This window comes from Capricornis sumatraensis, chromosome X, assembly GCF_032405125.1.
Source record: "Capricornis sumatraensis isolate serow.1 chromosome X, serow.2, whole genome shotgun sequence".
Lineage (NCBI taxonomy): Eukaryota > Metazoa > Chordata > Mammalia > Artiodactyla > Bovidae > Capricornis > Capricornis sumatraensis.
Window position 1 is genome coordinate 146,778,755 of NC_091092.1, and position 20,643 is coordinate 146,799,397.

The window sequence follows — 20,643 nt, forward strand, 5'->3', positions numbered from 1 at the left end:
AGAGTCAGAAATGACTTAGCAACCAAACAACAACAACATGACGTGTTTTGTTTCATGATCCTGCTGACAGTTATAAATATCACACAGATTTACAACAATGTGTGAGAGATTTTGCAGGTCACCATGTCCTAAGGTCCAATGGCATTCCTAACCTGTGAGCATTGGTTGACCTGGAAGGGGTAATGTGTGTTTGGATCGCAGACTTAATACAAGTTTTAGCTCACCATGTGCATCTTAGCACGCCCCTTGAAATTCTCTTTATGAAAACACAGGGACAGCATCACTTTGAAGCATGCAATCATTTCATGCCTCCATTGGGAGTTTCAGCATCCTGCCCATCACACTTCTCCTGGCTGTACGTTGGACTTCTTTGGGACAGGCCTCATGAGGCAAAGGGAAACGGCAGGGTCATGGATGCTACGCTGAGGTGTCCTTTGTAGAACTGGCCACTTGGCTGTTCAAGATGAAAATTGGGATCTGTAGTGTTTTGCCATTTTGGTAAATCAACACACGCTCTGTAAATCACCCGCAAAATCAAACACCTCAGTCTTCGGGACAAAAGTAAGGAATGCCTTCCAACAGCCCCTCCCAGCACTGGAGCACAGCATTCAGGAACTTAGATAAGTCACGGTGGTGAAACGCCAGCTTTCTACCCAAAGACGTCATCTCACGAGATGACCATAGCAATACACACAACTTCACTTTCGGGCAGATACACTCTCAATAGCAGGGCATATCTAATTTATTCCACAGTAACGATACCTTGATGGGGTCAGTTATCTTTGTGAGTGTTGTTGATGTTGACAGTTATACCTTCCAATATTTTTTATTGGTGAAATTTGAGATTATTGTGTCTAATTATTTTACATGTGTTTATTAACGCGTTCCTGTGGGGCAGACACTAATAGAATTTTATATCTTTTATTTTATAAGCTCTAGTGTTTTTTCTTAAGTAATTCACTAAAGTGATGAGTGCTGCTGCTAAGTCGCTTCAGTCGTGTCCGACTCTGTGCGACCCCATAGCCGGCAGCCCACCAGGCTCCCCCATCCCTGGGATTCTCCAGGCAGGAACACTGGAGTGGGCTGCCATTTCCTTCTCCAATGCATGAAGGTGAAAAGTGAAAGTGAAGTCGCTCAGTCGTGTCTAACTCTTCTCGACCCCATGGACTGTAGCATACCAGGCTCCTAGGTCCATGAGATTTTCCAGGCAAGAATACTGGAGTGGGTTGCCATTTCCTTCTCCAAAAGTGATGAGTAGCTGACCATAATTAGTTGGTTTATGCTTTATGAAATAATTCTGAAAAGTCAGGAATGAATACAAAACTCGTGTTTTTATATGGTATGTGTGTGTATATGTTTTTGTACCAGTAATAGTATAAGGCAATTTCAGTGTATTGAAATCTCTCTAACCCAGTGGACTGGGCTAAAATGCAATTCAGATAGAGTTCATAGATTATTACAGTAACAGAAAAGGGATGATTTCCCAATGTCAAGTTCTTATCTTTCCTTTTAATTGTCAGTATTAAATATTTGATCAAGCTTTCATTGAGTGTTTATAATCTGTGCAGCATTATGGAATTAGAACAGCGAAATAATAGTTTCCGAATCTAAAATGTAAAACTGTGAGCATAAAGACGATTCAAGAATACTTGAACCATCTAGAGAAAGAAAAAAAAAATGTAGCAATCAAAAACGGCATTTTAGGTAAGAGTATTTAGAGCTGAATAGGATTACTGGCTGAAAGTCTTTTCTTAGAAATCCATTATAAGCTGCATCTTTAAAAGCATTGTAGTGACCGAAATGAAGAAGTCCTTTCACACAGATCTGGAAAACATCTCGGAGAGGAGTACACAGACAGCAAAACTCAGCTGCACACAGTATCGCCCTTTCATTCCTCAGAGTCCGATGCAGTGATTGCTCAATTCTTTGGCTATTTTTCCCTTTACTAATAGAAATAAATCTCTCCCATGATTATGTTTGTTGCCTATGAAATAGTTAGCTGCCCCAAACATTTCATGTGTGCACAGCTGACTTTAAGTACTGACATGGAACTTCTCTCGGTAGAATGTGGCTTTAGTGCTTATACACTTCACAGCCTGATGTGTGCAGTGCACAGGCGGTGGTTCAGTCGTTAAGTCATGTCCCAGTCTGGTGACCTCGTGGACTGTACCCTGCCAGGCTCCTCTGTCCATGGGATTCTCCAGGCAGGAATACTGGAGTGGGTTGCCGTTTCCTTCTCCAGGGGATCTTCCCAACCCAGGCATGGAAACTGGGTGTCCTGAATTGCAGGCAAATTCTTTACCAGCTTAGCTCTGGGTCACATACATATTAGGTTCTTATCAAATGTTTAAAAATATTTTTTGTCAGAATTAAGATCTATGCCCTGAGTCGTATTTTGAAGTAATGACGATAACATGTCTTTTTCCCTTCAATTTTCTAGTAAGTAGCGTTCGACTCTTACAAAAGAGTCTTTCCTGGTGGCTCAGACGGTAAACAACCTGCCTGCCAGTGCAGGAGACCCAGGTTTGATCCCTGGGTCAGGAAGATCCCCTGGAGAAGGGAATGGCAGGCAACCCACTCCAGTATTCTTGCCTGGAGAACCCCATGGACAGAGGAGCCTGGAGGGCTACAATCCATGGGGTTGCAAAGAATTGGACACGACTGAGTGACTAACATTTTCCCTTAACAAAGAAAAAGGATAAGTGAAGATTTCGGTTAGAAGAGAAACCAAAGTGAACTTAGCTTCAGCGGGGAGTAGCTACATCCAAAGAGAGGGCGCCCACACTTTATGAATGTCTGCGGAGATTGTGTGTGCAGGTGTGTGTGTGTGTGTGTGTGTGTGTGTGTGTGTTAAGATAAGGGCAGCATGTCGATCCAGAGCACCTCCACCACCTACATCCATGCTCTCTCTGTTGGGAAAAGCAGGATAAGAGGCTTGTGCAAGCTTCCTGACGGGAGGGACAGGGTGTGGGGAAAATTGGGTCGGGTGGGCAGGCGCCATGCTCACTCAAACTTCCCTTGTCTGCTGACGGGAGGGGCTGTACTCCTTCCCTGTTGCTCGTTTGGCTTGAGGCCACCTAGTCCTGGATTCTGTGGGCTTCTATTTGTTGTTGTTCAGTTGCTTAGTCATGTCCGACTGTTTGCGACCCCTTGGACTGCAGCACTCCAGGCTTCCCTGTCCATCACCAACTCCCGGAGCTTGCTCAAACTCAAGTCCATCGAGTCGCTGATGCCATCCAGCCATCTCATCCTCTGTCGTCCCCTTCTCCTCCTGCCTTCAACCTTTCCCAGCATCAGACTCTTTTCCAATGAGTCGGCTCTTTGCAAAGGATTCGACTGCAGGCTTCTATAGTAGGGCTGTTGGTGGCCTCTAAGTGGACTTACGCCGAGATGCGTCTCCCAGGACGGCTGCTGCCTTTGGCAATCTACTGCCAACCCACGCCTCTGCAGGAGACCCTCAAACACTCACAGGCAGGTCTGGCTCAGTCTCCTGTGGGGTCACTCCTCCTTCCTCCCAGGCTCTGGTGCACACAAGAGTTTGTCTGTGTCCTCCAAGAGTCTGCAAGCTGTGTGAATCAAATCCCGCTGGCCTTCCGAGCCCGATTCCCTCCCCAGTCCCTTGGCCAGATCCCCAGGCTGAGGAACCTGATGGGGGGGCCTAGAACCTTCACAGCCACTCGAGAACTTCTTTGGTGTTGCTCTTCTCTAGTTGGTGGGCCACCCACTCGGGCGGGCAGAGGATTTGATTTTCATCGTAACTGTTCCCCTGCTACCGTTTCACTGTGGGTTCTCCTTTGCCCTTGGATGTGGCGTATCTCTTTGTGGTGGTTTCCAGCATCTTCCTGTCGATGCCTGTTCAGCAGCTAGTGCTTTTCTGGTGCTCTGGGAGGAGGAGAGGCATGCACAGCCTTTTACTCTGCCATCTTAATCTTCAGTCGTTCCTATTACAGACGGTAGAGCGTGTTGCTTGTGTACTACTCAGCCTTTCTCCTGATGTCAGTATTTTGTGGATTCTCTTATTGATTCTATAAGCCTGTCACCTAATAATACCTTTTGTTTTCCAAAAACCCTCATCTTTTTTTTTTTTCCCCTTAGAATGGCTTTATTATCAAAATGTTATGGAGATGTATTCTTTTTTTTTCATTAATTTATTTATATTAATTGGAGGCTAATTACAGTATTGTAGTGGTTTTGCTATACATTAACATAAATCCACCACGGGTGTACATGTGTCCCCCATCCTGAACCCCCCTCCCAGCTCCCTCCTCATCCCATCCCTCAGGGTCATCCCAGTGCACCAGCCCTGAGCGCCCTGTCTCATGCATCGAACCTGGACTGGCGATCTGTTTCACATATGGTAATATACATGTTTCAATGCTATTCTCTCAAATCATCCCATCCTCGCCTTCTCCCACAGAATCCAGAAGTCTGTTCTTTATATCTGTGTTTCTTTCACTGTCTCACACATAGGATCATCGTTACCATCTTTCTAAATTCCATATATGTGCGTTAATATACTGTATTGGTGTTTTTCTTCCTGACTGACTTCTGTATAATAGGCTCCAGTTTCATGCACCTCATTAGAGCTGATTCAAATGCATTCTTTTTAATAGCTGAGTAATACTCCATTGTGTATATGTACCACTGCTTTCTTATCCATTTATCTGCTGATGGACATCTAGGTTGCTTCCATGTCCTAGCTATCGTAAACAGTCCTGCAATGAACATTGGGGTACACGTGTTTCTTTCAATTCTGAATACCCTCGTCTTTTTACAGTCTTTCTCCCTGCCTTTTTGCAGGAGGGACATCCTCAGATACAATGTTGAAATAGCCCAACACAGCCCAGGAGACACTCAGGAGATACAATGTTGAATCAGTGCAGCCAGTTATCTTTTTGTCTGAGTGCTTCTGATTCTTGCAGAATGTTGAGAAGGGAATCCTTTATGAAGTAAAAGAAGCCCCCTCCTAGCATTAGTCTCCTAAAGTTATTCCTGTAAATTAATCAGGGACTGGTGTTCCTTTGGGGAGATTTAATTTTCAAAGTAGGTGAATTTTAAAGCGCGTGCCAATGTAAAGAGATGAATATAATGAATATACTCACTGCTGACCTTCAGTTACTATGGATTTAGAACCAGCTTGTTTCAGGGCTCCTCCCCATTCCTGCCACCACCCTGGAAAATGTCATGCACTGCCACTAATTATCGAGTTGTTTCAGGATTAGAGTGTCTCCTGGGCTGTGTTGGGTTGTTTCATGGTTTATACACATAGTCTGTGGGATATTAATGATGCGTTATGATTTTCTTAAACCTCTCTCAAGAAATTACCTAATGTTTCAATAGATACTATTGACTGTTTATCCTTTCCTTTCATTTTTCCTGACCAAACTTGCCAGTGTTTTTCCCATTACTACTTTTCCCATAAGCCACTATTTTAAATTTTATTAGCTATGCTATCGATTTCTCCCAGGTTTTCCACGGGAAGTCATGTGGTTATTTTCTTCTCTGTAAGTCTTGCGGTTACTTTCTTCTCTGTGTTTCCTTCTCAGTTCTTTCTTGCTGCTCTCTTTTGCATTTAATCTGGGTTTTCCAACTTTTAATTACTTTCTCTTTTATATTTCTCCTTTAAACTTAGTTCACATTATAATGAAAATTTGTGAAGTTAGTTCCCTTTAGTTTCATTTCACATGACTTGGTGTATCTGGATTCTGCTTGTTTTCCGAGGTCTATTTTTCTTTTGCCCACCGTGAATTGCTTAGAAGTCTGTGCATCATGATCCAAGCAGATGACCTGTTTTTCCGCTGATGTTTTATCAATTTCTCATTGTACTACAGTGTTGCCAGGTTAGCATTTTAACTGTGTTATTCTGTTGCTGAGTGTCAGACTACTGGTCAGTGCGATACATTTGTAATTATTCCAAATGTGCAATGTTCTGTAAAAGTTCATTGGTACAGGCCTTTTAACATTCCGTGTTGTATCTGCAGCTCTGTTCTAAATGCCTTTCTGCTTGTCAAACATGTTCAGAGAGAGATATATTTAAATCTAACACTGATTTTGAACTTCTCAGTTTTTTTATTTCCTTCTGGCTGTGTGTGTTTATGTTTGAGTATATGTGTGTGTGTGTGTGTGTGTCTGGGTGTGTATGTGTGTGAGAGACCATTTATTATTTTGTTAGGTGAAGGCAAGATCAGAATCTTAGTGATTTCTTATCTGTCTTTTATTACAAATTTCTGGGAGTTGTGGGTGTGTTTGAGAGAGCATTTACTGTTTTGTTAGGTGAAGGCAAAATCAGAATTTTAGTGATTTTTTGACTTTTATTACACATTTCTGGGAGTGGTGGGTGTGTATGTGTGGGTGTGTATGAGACAGCATTTACTGTTCTGTTAGGTGAAGGAAAGATTGGAATTTTAGTGATTTAAAGAAAAATCTTTTATTACAAATTTCTGGGAGTTGTGTGTGTGTCTGGATGTGGATGTGTGTGCGTGTTTGTATATGTATATGTGTATGTGAGAGAGCATTTACTAGTTTGTTAGGTGAAAGCAAGATCAGAATTTTAGTGATTTTTTTTTTTTTTTTGCTTTTTATTACAAATTTCTGGGGGTTTCTTTTTGCTTGCCAACTGTGATACTCTGTAGACCTTGCAATGCAGAGCTGGCGAAATGGCAGCCCTCACACTCTGAGAAATTCTGATCGGATGTTTACTCTTTCATTATTAAACACAGTTAAGACTTCTCTGTCCAGAAGGCTCGCTACCCAGTACTGTAAGAAACATGCAGAGCAGCCTGTCCTCATGAGAGTCACTCACTCTCGCTGCATGTCCTTGCTCAGGCTCCTGAGGAACTGAGAGATAGAGTTATGAGTGCAGAGAAGGTATCCATCATTCAGGAAAATGCAGACTGGGGATTTCCATAGATTAAAAAGCACTACCTTTTTCTCTGCAGAAGAGAAAGACACACACACACATGAACACACACTCACCATAAATGTGGTCTGAATTGTAAAGAAGGACTTCACCCACCATACAGTACACATACACACACACATACACATGCCAACACAGACACACAATTTCATATCACACTGTTAGTTACAGAATGATCTGTTAATGCTGATGTTTGACCTCCTTCAGTGAACAAGACTTCGCCATAAATCACAGAAGTGAGGCATTGGCCAAATCCAGGCTTTTTTCCCCGGCTTCAGACAGTCAGCTCTGCTGCAGGATGAACCTTGGTTGTGGGGAAAGCGCAGCTGTGGGCCCCTCGCCAGGTGGAGTTGCTTCTGCAGGAGAGAATGGTTCCTCCTCTCTGTACAGCTGCCTTCTCTCCTCTTCGTCCGTGCTTCATGGCTCTGAACCGCTGCAGCATTCATTCTAGAGTGGCGTGCTTTCTCCAATACCTGTCCCGGTGGTTAATTCATAACAGGTGGGGTGGATGTGTGTGCATACATTTGGAAATATGTGCTGTGCATACCTATATGTAAAGTGAAGTGATACGGGGTTACGCTGGGCTCTGTCCATGGACTGGTGTCCTTAGAAGGGAGAGGAACACTTGGACATACAGAGATGGGAGAAACCACATGAAGATGGAGGCAGAGACGGGAGGGAGGCAGCCTCAAACCCAAGGACTCCCGGAGCAACCCAGAAGGTGTAAGAGGTGCGACGGACTGTCCCCCAGAGTCTCCAGATGGAGTGTGAGCGTGTGCACACCTTGATTTCTGACCTTTGCCCTCCAGAAATAGGGGGAATACATCTGTTATTTTAGACAGTTCTCTCATAGTTTTAAGCCAACGGCTTTGTGGCGATTTTTTATTAGCTACAGAAAACTCATCAAGATACATACATGGACATAGGTATGTTCATATATATAGATAAATATGTACACACACATATTTTTATATATTTGTATATTTCAAATTTACTGTATATAATAACTATATCTACATTCTTTTTGTTTAGAGAATTACATTGTTTGCCAGCATTATCTGGCACTCAATTGATAATATGTGTGATGGACATATATGTGTATACACACACACAGTGAAAATGTGTATTATTGGAATGGGATCTGGAAAAGGTCAGAAATCTGGGTAGTTAGTAGACACTTATTCCTTTCCAGAATGTCCATAAGACGACTGGTCTATAAGACACTTGTTCCTCATCAAACGATCCTTCATGTTTGGTCCTGTTCAAAACATCCATGTGTGTAATCAGTCCATGCCTAATGGCTTTTAGACAAGACCAGCTATCAAGGACCCTTTGGTGTGGAGAGGTTGTCTTAGGGTCATTTTGTACAGGACAAAATGTGACCAGGTATCAGGGACCTTTTGGTGTGGAACAAATGTCTTAGGGGCATTCTGGACAGGACCCAATGTCCTAAGATAACCAAGGTGGATTTCTTCACATTCCTCACCTTCCCTTTACATTTTGAATTTGCTAGTATTTCCCACGTGGATGCTTCAGCTGTTGTCATGAACCACCCTTAGATGAATTTGTCATGGGTTTAGGTGACATTGTGAACATCTGTCCTTTAGTGAGTGGCCATCAACTCAAGCATCCGATTGTCCCAGCCGGTCTCTCCCATCCCCAGGAGCAGTAAGAATGGCCCTTCCACGCTCTGCATACCTGTGACAAGCTTTGTCATCCTTTCATTCTTAGAGTGTTGTCACAACGAGACTTTGGCCGCTGCTTCCTGAGGAATCACAGGCACCCCTTTTCCCAGTAACAGGGGAGGTGGCAGAAATGCTGTAGGTACTCAGAACAACGTATACGGAAGAGATGCATTGCTCCCGAGAGTAGGTCCTCAGGCGAACCTTGTTGTATGTACATGGGATTCTCGAAAATATTTCACCCCTACCTGCCCCTCCTGCTATGCTCGGGCTCATGTGTACAAGGAACCCTGGCTTCTGCCCTCTGGAATGTAAATGTTACTCAAGTCACATGAGGTATGCACAAAATGTAATAACAGCAAGGGTAATATTACAAGGACTTGTTGCAAAAATACGTAGCTATTGACAAATGAATGTATTTTGGAGGTGCTTAGAGAGGTGGATGTAGAAAAATGTCCATAAGGAAGGTTGGGTTTAGAAATTGTACATGGGCTCTGAAGCCACATAAGTGGAGAATGGCCCTAGCAGTGAGGATGGTGAAACAGAAGGGAGTGTGTTGAAGGGAGCTTTTGTTGGGGGTAGGGGGGCGTCACGAGGCTGTGACTGGAGAACCTGATGTCTAGAAACATGGGAGAGAGAACGTGGTGATTCATGTGTACCAAAGCCCGAGATGGGGGCAAGTGTCAGGCAAGATGTAGTCACGTCTATCTTCTCAGGGCAACTCCTAGACAAAGTCCCTGTCCCTGCATGAGCCCCAGGCCATGCAGGCTCTTTATGAAGATAATTGTGAGTAATTTTAATGAACGTCCACACTATGGCATGCTTCAGTTCACTTCAGTCCCTCAGTCGTGTCCGACTCTGTGACCCCATGAATCGCAGCACGCCAGGTCTCCCTGTCCATCACTAACTCCCGGAGTTCACTCACACTCACGTCCATCGAGTCAGTGATGCCATCCAGCCATCTCATCCTCTGTCATCTCTTTCTTCTCCTGCCCCCAATCCCTCCCAGCATCAGGGTCTTTTCCAATGAGTCAACTCTTCGCATGAGGTGGCCAAAGTACTGGAGTTTCAGCTTTAGCATCATTCCTTCCAAAGAAATCCCAGGGCTGATCTCCTTCAGAATGGACTGGTTGGACCTCCTTGCAGTCCAAGGGACTCTCAAGAGTCTTCTCCAACACCACAGTTCAAACGCATCAATTCTTCAGCGCTCAGCCTTCTTCACAGTCCAACTCTCACATCCATACATGACTACTGGAAAAACCATAGCCTTGACTAGACAGACCTTAGTCGGTAAAGTACTGTCTCTGATTTTCAATATGCTATCTAGGTTGGTCATAACTTTTCTTCCAAGGAGTGAGTATCTTTTAATTTCATGGCTGCAGTTACCATCTGAAGTGATTTTGGAGCCCCAAAAAATAAAGTCTGACACCGTTTCTACTGTTTCTCCATCTATTTCCCATGAAGTGATGGGACCAGATGCCATGATCTTCATTTTCTGAATATTGAGCTATAAGCCAACTTTTTCACTCTCCACTTTCACTTTCATCAAGAGACTTTTTAATTCTTCTTCACTTTCTGCCATAAGGGTGGTGTCATCTGCATATCTGAGGTTATTGATATTTCTCCCAGCAATCTTGATTCCAGCTTGCGTTTCTTCCAGCCCAGCATTTCTCATGATGTACTCTGCATATAAGTTAAATAAGCAGGGGGACAATATACAGCCTTTATGTACTCCTTTTCCTATTTGGAACCAGTCTGTTGTTTCATGTCCAGTTCTATCTGCTGCTTCCTGACCTGCAGACAGATTTCTCAAGAGGCAGGTTAGGTGGTCTGGTATTCCCATCTCTTTCAGAATTTTCCACAGTTTATTGTGATCCACACAGTCAAAGGCTTTGGCATAGTCAATCAAGCAGAAATAGATATTTTTCTGGAACTCTCTTGCTGTTTCCATGATCCAGCAGATGTTGGCAATTTGATCTCTGGTTCCTCTGCTTTTTCTAAAACCAGCTTGAACATCAGGAAGTTCATGGTTCATGTATTGCTGAAGCCTTGCTTGGAGAATTTTGAGCATTACTTTACTAGCATGTGAGATGAGTGCAATTGTGCAGTAGTTTGAGGATTCTTTGGCATTGCCTTTCTTTGGGATTGGAATGAACACTGACCTTTTCCAGTCCTGTGGCCACTGCTGAGTTTTCCAAATGTTCTGGCATATTGAGTGCAACACTTTCACAGCATCATCTTTCAGGATCTGAAACAGTTCTATTGGAATTCCATCATCTCCACTAGCTTTGTTCATAGTGATGCTTTCTAAGGCCCACTTGACTTCACATTCCAAGATGTCTGGTTCAAGGCCAGGGGCAGCAGCCGGGAGGAGCAACCCAACATCCAAGGAGTGGTGGCTGCCCGGGTGCAGGAGGGCCTAGAGGAGCCATCCCACCCTGAAGGTCAGGAAGGGCGGCGGGAGGAGATACCCCTCATCCAAGGTAAGGAGCAGCAGATGCGCTTTGCTGGAGTAGCCGTGAAGAGATACCCCATGCCCAAGGTAAGAGAAACCCAAGTAAAATGGTAGGTGTTGCAAGAGGATATCAGAGGGCAGACACACTGAAACCATACTCACAGAAAAATCTAGTCAATCTAATCACACTAGGACCACAGCCTTGTCTAACTCAATGAAACTAAGCCATGCCCGCGGGGCAACCCAAGATGGGCGGGTCATTGTGGAGAGGCCTGACAGAATGTGGTCCACTGGAGAAGGGAATGGCAAACCACTTCAGTATTCTTGCCTTGAGAACCCCATGAACAGTATGAAAAGTATGGCATGCTTGGTGCTGGTAATTTACACACAATCGTCCACTGATGACACATCAGTCATACAAGGTGGGTCACAGGAGCAAGTGGACTTGCTCGGGGCGGCTTGTCTCCCCGCACCGTCCCCCCACCACCTTGAGCATAACAATCCGGTTTCTTACTTTGCACTTCACCACCTTTCTTTCAAACTTCGGGATAACATCATTGTTTATTCCTCTGCAGCAGTTGCTTCAAGTTCTGCAGGAACAGCTGCAGTTGGAAATTCAGCTGCAGAGAGTCAAAGCAGAGATGATTCAAGGGACAGAGATTTCAACAGCCCTCTCTCAGTAACAGAGATGCAAAATCCGCAGATTAGAAATAGGTAACATTGTAAAAGCCTATTGACCACGTGCTCTCGATTGTCATTTATTTATTTATGGCTGTGCTATGTTTTCCTTACTGCTGGCGTGTTTCTCTAGTTGTGGAGAGCAGGGGCTGCCCTCCAGTTGCGGTTTGCAAGCTTCTCATTGCAGTGACTTCTCTTGTTGCAGAGCACAGACTTTAGGGTGTGTGGGCTTCAGTAGGCACAGCTCGTGGGCCCGGCGGCTGTGGCTCCCAGGCCCGGGTGCACAGGCTCACTGGCCGTGGCTCCCAGGCCCCGGCGCACAGGCCCTGCGGTCGCGGCTCCCAGGCCCCGGCGCATGGGCTCACTGGCTGCGGCTCCCGGGCTCCGGCGCACAGGTCCCCTGGCCGCAGCTCCCAAGCTCTGGTGCACAGGCTCACTGGCTGTGGCTCCCGGGATCCAGCACACAGGCCTGGCGGCTGCGGCTCCCAGGCTCCGGCGCACAGGCTCACTGACTGCAGCTCCCAGGCTCCGGCGCACAGGCTCAGTAGCTACGGCACACGAGCTTAGTGGTCCCGAGGCATGCGGGGTCTTCCTGGACCAGGGATTGAACCTACATCTCCTGCATTGGCAGGTGGATTCTTTACCACTGAGCACCAGAGATGCCCTCGTTTACAAAATTCTTCACTTGCTCGGAAACAAAGATAGTGTTCAAACTGTGTTAAAAGATGGGTCTTTCTGTTTTAACACCAGAGAGAAGAAACGATGGAATGAAAGCAAATTCCCACTAGAGTCCTCAGTTTTCAGATCTCCCTGGCTATGCTTGGTTTTCTCGTTGTGTAAAAATATCTTTATTCCAGTGCATTATCTTCAGCGTCTATTTATACTTCCATGCATTAGACAGAGGGAAGAAATGTGAAGAAACAGATTGTCTGTAGGTTATATGTAGGTACAGCTTTCAAGTTTTGCTAGGCTAGCTCTGCTTGGATGTGTGTTCTAGGTTTTGGATTTCTCTAAAGCTGGTTCGTCTACATCTTGATTCTGCTGTAAAGTCAATAGAGTTTCAAGATCAATCCATACCACTGTCAGAATATCCTTTTATTATTGCTGATATACGTGGTGAAATATTATTATGACAAATAATTAGCATAACCAAATACTAACAATTCAGGACACAGGAGACAGGGACTCAAGCGAAAAATACGTTAAGACAGACGTCTTTGTATGTAGGGATGATATTGACAAACTGCATTCTAGACAGGGGCTACACAGTGTCAGAAATAATTAATGATAATTTAGCCAAGCAAACAGGATAACACTGTACTGCATGTTAGCGTGCCAGCAAGTTTAATCATGAGCCTCATTCATCTCATTGTTTTGTATTATCTTATAAGACAGTGAATTATTAGATTGACTTTTACACTTTCCCACTCTCTCACACAGCTTTATTGCCATCCTTGCCATCACAATAAATTGCCAATTGTTATCAAGATAATGTAACCCGTTTTGTGCCACGGATCTTTATGATCACAGTGTTCCTTTATGAAAATGCCCTAATTTGAGAGACAGATGTATGATAGAGTTTACAGTTGGACCGAGGCAAAAATATAAACATAAACGCGTACAATCTTAGTGACACCTATACACACAGAAATAGAAATATGTCCCACAGTGTTATACAGCTGGACTCTCTGTTTTAATTTTTGTCGAGATAATTGATAAGCAGGCTGGAAGGTGACTCACAGCTTTCGGGGAAGTCACATAACTTTCTCGTGACAGGTCTGAAAAGTTTAAAATTGGTTTATTACGGAGTTAGCAATGCAAGCACAGAACGCTTCGTTACGTATTGGCAGGTTTGCTTAGTTATGTTTTCTCAGGGACCATTGCAGCTTTCTCCTGTGTCGGCGTTAAGTGGTTTTATGGCAGTTAATCTATACTACCATTTATAATTTATTATAAAGGGTCTACAATGTGGGAGACATGGGTTTGATCCCTGGGTCGGGAAGTTCCCTGGAGAAGGAAATGGCAACCCACTCCAGGACTCTTGCCTAGAAAATCCCATGGATGGAGGAGCCTGGTGTCCATGGGGTTGCAAAGAGTCGGACATGACTGAGCGACTTCACTTTCTTTCTTTCTTTCTTTCTTTCTTTCTATAAGGTGTATGTGTAGAAGGACTCTTAGGTGTGGTGAAGGACACAAAAGTACAGGTTTCTAGCATGTTCCCCAAGCATGGGAAGCCCCAAAGGAGGCATCATCATGGGACACTCCTCCAGGGGCGACACCAGATGCAGAAACCAGGTCTCCAGTCATTCTGACCCTTGAGGGTGACACACATGTTGCATTCAACCTAGACATTGACAGAAATAGAAACTATTTTTGTTGAAAAAAATGCCATGAAACCACAAATTATTATTAGTGATGCAAGTAATATAGTTGAACCATAAAGTTATAGTTGGACTATAATATAATATAATTGGGCTATAAAGTTCAACTCATAATCTAGTTGGACTATAAAGTTTATAGTCTATAAAGATATAGCTGGACTATAAAGAACACTGAGCACTGAAGAACTGATACTTTTGAACTGTGGTGCTAGAGAAGACTCTTGAGAGTCCCCTGGACTGCAAGGAGATCCAACCAGTCCATCTTAGAGGTGATCAGTCCTGAGTATTCACTGGAAAGACTGATGCTTAAGCTGAAACTCCAGTACTTTGGCCAGCTGATGCAAAGAGCTGAAAAGACCCTGATGCTGGGAAAGATTGAGGGCAGGAGGAGAAGGGGACGACAGAGGATGAGATGGTTGGATGGCATCATCGACTCGATGGACATGGGTTTGGGTGGACTCCAGGAGTTGGTGTTAGACAGGGAGGCCTGGCGTGCTGCGGTTCATGGGGTCGCAAGGGGTCGCAAAGAGGCGGACACGACTGAGCGACTGAACTGAACTGGACTGATAATGAGTGACGCTGAGCATCACTTTTCGTGTGTTTGTTAGCCATGCGTATGTCTTCCTTGGTGAACGTCTGTTTAGTTCTTTGGCCCACTTTTTGATTGGGTCGTTTATTTTTCTTGTATTGAGCTGCATGAGCTGCTTGTATATTATAAAGATTCTTTGTCAGTTGTTTTATTTGCTATCATTTCCTGCCATTCTGAAGGCTGCCTTTTCAGCTTGCTTATAGTTTCCTTCATTGTGCAAAAGCTTTTAAGTTTAATTAGGTCCCATTGGTTTATTTTTGTTTGTATGTCCATTACTCTGGGAGGTGGATCATAGAGGATCTTGCTGTGATTTCTGTCATAGACGGTTCTGCCTATGTTTTCCTCTAAGAGTTCTATAGTTTCTGGTCTTACATTTAGATTCTTAATCCATTTTGAGTTTATTTTTGTGTATGATGTTAGAAGGTGTTCTAGCTTCATTCTTTTACAGATGGTTGACCAGTTTTCCCAGCACCACTTGTTAAAGAGATTGTCTTTACTCCATTGTATATTTTTGCCTCCACGGTGTCCATAGGTGCGTGGATTCGTCTCTGGGCTTTCTGTTTTGTTCCATTGATCTGTATTTCTGTCTTTGTGCCAGTACTATGCTGTCCTGGTGACTGTAGCTTTGTAAATACAGTCTGAAGTCAGGAAGATCGGTCTATTTCTTAATATGTCAGTACAGAAGGGTTATTTTGACAATCACACTGGGTAATAATTGTAAAGACCTTAGAACAATCATTGGTGTGGTCCTTGGTAATCCACTTCTTTTTATATGGATATATATGTGTGTGTAGAGAGAGATAGAGAATTATTGAAGCCACGTGTATAATTTAACCTGAACATCCTTATCTGTTTCTAACATGACGATTTTCTTTGAAATATACAATACCATTGTCATACTCAACAAAATGATCAATAATTCCTTAACATAATAGGCAGACTGTGTTAAGGTTCCTCAGTTATTGTTGTTGAAGACTGTTGGCTCATGATTGTGCTTGTACACCATTCATTTCTATCTTCCCTTATTAACATCTGTGTTTATCCATGGGAAGTGTACTACCCCATCAAGGAGCAAGTTGATTCTTTGAAATAATGCAAGATGTAAAGCGTGTGCTGTTAAAAACAGCAACAAAACAAGCTTTGTGGTCTGCTGGACAGATTGCTTCTGCTAGTGTATGTGAGAAGAATGGATCAATCCATTTATTTAATAAATACTTGAGTGATACTGGACTTCCCTGGTGGCTCAGACGGTAAAGCATCTGTCTACAATGCGGGAGACCCGGGTTTGAGCCCTGGGTTGGCAAGATCCCCTGGAGAAGGAAACGGCAACCCACTCTAGTACTATTGCCTGGAGAATCCCATGGACAGAGGAGCCTGGTAGGCTACAGTCTATGGGGTCGCTAAGAGTTGGACACGACTGAGCAACTTCGGTTCAGTTCAGTTTTAAGTGATACTATAAATTATTTTCATCAAGTTCACGGATGCTAATCCCACTTGAGATTTTTGTTATGGGATAATCATTTTCTGCATTGTATGTGTCTCATCAGATACAGAAAACAGAGGAAGCCAACTAGTCATACAGCTTAAAAAATAATTTATCCATCTATTTTTGGTTGTGCTGGGTCTTCATTGCTGTGAGGGTTCTTTCTAGTGGCAGTGTGAGGGATGCTCATTGTGGTGGCTTCTCACACGGGTTTTCGTGGCTGCAGCTCTCGGGTCCTAGAGCACAGGCTCAGCCATTATGGTACCCGGGCTTAGTTGCCCTGCGGCATGTGGGATCTTGCCAGACCAGGGATCGAACCCGTGGCCCCTGCATTGGCAAGTGGATCCTTACCAATGAGCCACCAGGGACGTCCTAGTCATACAGCTTGAAAGGGGCATTGCTGTGAGAGACATTGAAAGTGTCAACTACTGCTTAAAAATTAAAAAATAGAGAACATGTAATTGTAGAAAACTCTAAAGGAGAAGGTGATGGTGCCCCACTCCAGTGCTCTTGCCTGGAAAATCCCAGGGATGGAGGAGCCTGGTGGGCTGCCCTTCATGGGGTCGCTGGGAGTCGGACACGACCGAGCGACTTCACTTTCACTTTTCACTTTCATGCATTGGAGAAGGAAATGGCACCCCGCTCCAGTGCTCTTGCCTGGAGAATCCCATGGATAGAGGAGCCTGGTGGGCTGCAGTCCATGGGGTCACGAAGAGTCGGACACGACTGAACGACTTCACTTTCACTTTTCACTTTCATACATTGGAGAAGGTGATGGCACCCCACTCCGGTACTCTTGCCTGGAAAATCCCAGGGATGGAGGAGCCTGGTACGCTGCAGTCCATGGGGTCGCGAAGAGTCGGACACGACCGAGCGACTTCACTTTCACTTTTCACTTTCATGCATTGGAGAAGGAAATGGCAACCCACTCCAGTGTTCTTGCCTGGAGAATCCCAGGGACGGGGGAGCCTGGTGGGCTGTCATCTCTGGGGTCGCACAGAGTCGGAAATGACTGAAGCGACTTAGCAGCCGCAGAACATGCTAAAAGATGCTTACTATCCTCTTCTGCCCTCTGGACCAATTTTAGTATACCCAATTTCTAAACTGCTATGCTTCTTTAAAAAAAAAAAAAAAAAAAAAAGGTAAAACTTCTCCAATTAACCTCTTTTAAATTTCCCCATAAACCCTTACAGGAACTCCTTCAGTGAAAAAAATAATAAACCAGATGAGTATATTATTTTTAAGAAAAAGATATCTTAGCTCTCGTTAATTTGGCAAACATTTAGCCAGCTTGTGTGTCCTAGGAGATACCAAGAGAAAACCAGATTTCCATGATCAGTCTTTGAGTATTTGCAGCAATCCATGGAAAACTTTGGAGCTCTCGTTCTCTAATTTGTTTCTTTCTTTCTGTAAAATTATTAATTTTGTTTATTTGGCTGGAGCAAGTCTCAGTTGTGTGATGCAAACCTGGAGTCACAGCACTCTGGGATCCAGCTCCGCGACCAGGCATGGAACCGGCACATTCACTAGAGTGAAGTGAATCAGCTCTGTGCATACGTATGTCCCCTCCCTCCCCGAGGGAGCCCTTTGGGTCATCACAGAGCCCCGAGCTGAGCTCCCTGCGCTAGATGGCAGCTTCCCACTAGGCGTCTGTTTTACACAGGGTCGTGTTTATATGTCCCTGCCGTGCTCTCGGTTCATCCTGCCATTTCCTTCCCCACTGTGCTAGGTTCTATCTCTGCGTCTCTATTCCTGCCCTGCAGATACCTCCATCTGTACCATTTTTCTAGATTCCACATAAACGTGTTACTGCTGCTGTTGCTAAGTCGCTTCAGTCGTGTCCGACTCTGTGAGCCCCATAGACGGCAGCCCACCAAGCTCCCCTGTCCCTGGGATTCTCCAGGCAAGGACACAGGAGTGGGGTGCCATTTCCTTCTCCAATGCATGAAAGTGAAAAGTGAAAGGGAAGTCTCTCAGTTGTGTCTGACTCTTTGCGACCCCTATGGACTGCAGCCCGCCAGGCTTCCCTGTCCATCACCAACTGTATAATAGCTAGTACAATGTGAATACCTTGTAAACAGCTGCACATACCATGTAAATCATTGCCGTCTAACAGTAAGTGCAAATTTTACTTTTTGGAACTTCCTGGAACCCCCACCCCAACCCCTACCCCAGGGGATTTGTTCCATGGTTGGTTGAGTCCGAGGTTTCGAATCTATCAGATATGGAGGGCTGACTGTGTGTGTGTGCTTGCCAACTCATGTGTGCACACATATATTCCTTTATGTGGGATGTGTTTGAATTTAAAGGTGGACCTGAGTGTGTGATGATATGTGCAGGTCTGACCCACGCGTCCCACATGGATCCTGTAGCGTCCTCCAGTGGTCATCTGTGGACTGGCTCCTACCCCCTGCCATTCCTTCACTTAATGGGTCAGTTCCAGTGTATACTGTTTCCCTTGGGAAACAGTTTTCTCAACTGGAGCCTCACTTTTCTTGTCTTCCATCTTACAGATCCACCAATACGTAAAGTGACATTAGCTGAGCACTGCCACCACCCCCTCCGCCACTGCCACCTCAATGATGATTGTTTCACACACTGGGAGCACCTTTACATTCTTGTGCTTTTTAAAAAAACAATTTTATTTAATATTGGCATATAGCTGATTAAAAGTGTTGGGATAGTTTCAGGTGGACAACGAAGGGACTCAGCCATACAAACACGTGTCCGTTCTCCCCCAAACTCCCCTCCCATCCAGGCTGCCAGGTGACACTGAGCAGAGTTCCCTGTGCTGCCCAGCAGGTCCTTGCTGGTTCTCCATGTTAAACACAGCAGGGTGTCCACCACTGAACTCTCCTGTCACAATATGCATCCATCCTGGGAATCACTAAACTTCTCAGTGGTTTCTTTCCTGTTGTTTGTTTTAATTGGCAAAGCTTACTTTCCGTCTTTGTGCTGTAAAGTTCTGTGACTTTTGACAGATGCGTAGTCTCATGTATTTACCAGCAGTGTATCATATTTACCAACAGTGTATCATGCCGAATAGTTGTACACTCTAAAAGTGTCCCCCGCACTTCACCTAAAAGTCCCCCATGTTGAAGCCTGGTTAACACTGATGGGTTTACTCCCTCTCTAGTTTTGGCTCTTCCAGAGTGTCATGTTATATAAATAGAATCATTCTGTGTATAGTCATTTCAGACTGCAACCTTTTTTTTTCTTAATTATGAAATTTTAAAATTGTTAAATTTTTAACTGGAGGATAATTGCTTTACAATGTTGTGTTAGTTTCTGCTGTAGAACCACGTGAATCAGCTAGAATGATACTTTTTTCCCCTTTTTAGTTGAAGTATAGTTGAAGTTTTGGGTGAACATCAGTGATTCATTAATATGTGTGTATGTCTATACACAAACACGCATACACATATATTCTTTTTCTGATTCTTTTGCATTATAGAGACCGCCTTCTTTCATGTAGCAGTATGCGTGTAAGGTTCTTTTCCGAATGTATTTGCATTTTTAAAAATCACTGAACAGAGGATCCCTTATGTGCATGACCAACATTCTTTGGTTATGTAAATGTCTTCGTGGAGTCATCTTCTCGCTTTTATAGCAAAATGCATGAAATTTACAAAGCTGGAATAGGACTACATCCCAATGACCTAGTTCTCAGCAAGGGATGTTCCCCTGCGCAGCTCAGCCTTGACTTCAAGGCCTTAATCATGATTCCCAGTGTTGAGAAGACAGCTACTGGGGCGTTCTGTTCTCCTGCAGATTGGGGGAGTGTAGTGGACATGGAGATGGCTCTGTCGTCTGGGCTGTCTGAGGCTCCTGAACTCTGTCCTCCAGAAAGGCTGTGAGTCACCTGCTTACCCATGCAGACAGTGTGCCTCTGGCCTTCCTGGATGGCACTCTTTGACCAGGTTTGACAAAACTTTCCCGCTCGGACACTCCGTGTTCTGCCTTGACGAGTTGCTTGGGACATGCATCTCCTGTCCCCGTTGTAATGAGTTTCCTGTGGCTGCTGTAATGAATACTGCTCCTAGGGGCTAAGCCAGTTCATGTGGATTATCTTGTTCACCTGCAGTCAGAAGTCTCACCTGGGTCTCGCTGCAATGAAGGCAAGGTGACCCTTGCTCATGGCCCCCCGCCCATCTGTGAAGCCAGCCACGTCTGGTCAGTCTTCCTCACAAAGCTGTCTCTCACAGTCTGTCCAGTCTCATCCCTTCTTCACCACGGGATACAGGACCTTTGCAATGATGCTGAGTCCACCTGGATCATCCGTGATAAATTCCCTGCTCAGGTCCTTCACTTAATTGTATCTGCCAAACCCAGTTTTGTCCTGTAAGACAGCAGTCCCCAACCTTTTTGGTGCTGGAGACTGCTTTCATAGAAGACAGTTTTTCCACTCAGCAGGGGGTGGGGTGGGCATGGTTTTGTGGTGATTCAAGATCATTAC

The 20,643-nt window shown here is 44.5% G+C and overlaps 1 protein-coding gene across 1 annotated transcript in view; it reads right to left on the reverse strand.

Annotated features, from left to right (window-relative positions):
• Positions 1-11,965: 11,965 nt before the first annotated feature.
• Positions 11,966-20,643, reverse strand: part of LOC138071979 (allergen Bos d 2-like) — a 124,761-nt gene continuing 116,083 nt past the window's right edge. The window contains exon 6 of the mRNA XM_068963336.1: positions 11,966-12,282. Coding sequence (XP_068819437.1) covers positions 11,966-12,282 — 317 coding nt within the window. The remainder of the gene's footprint in view (positions 12,283-20,643) is intronic.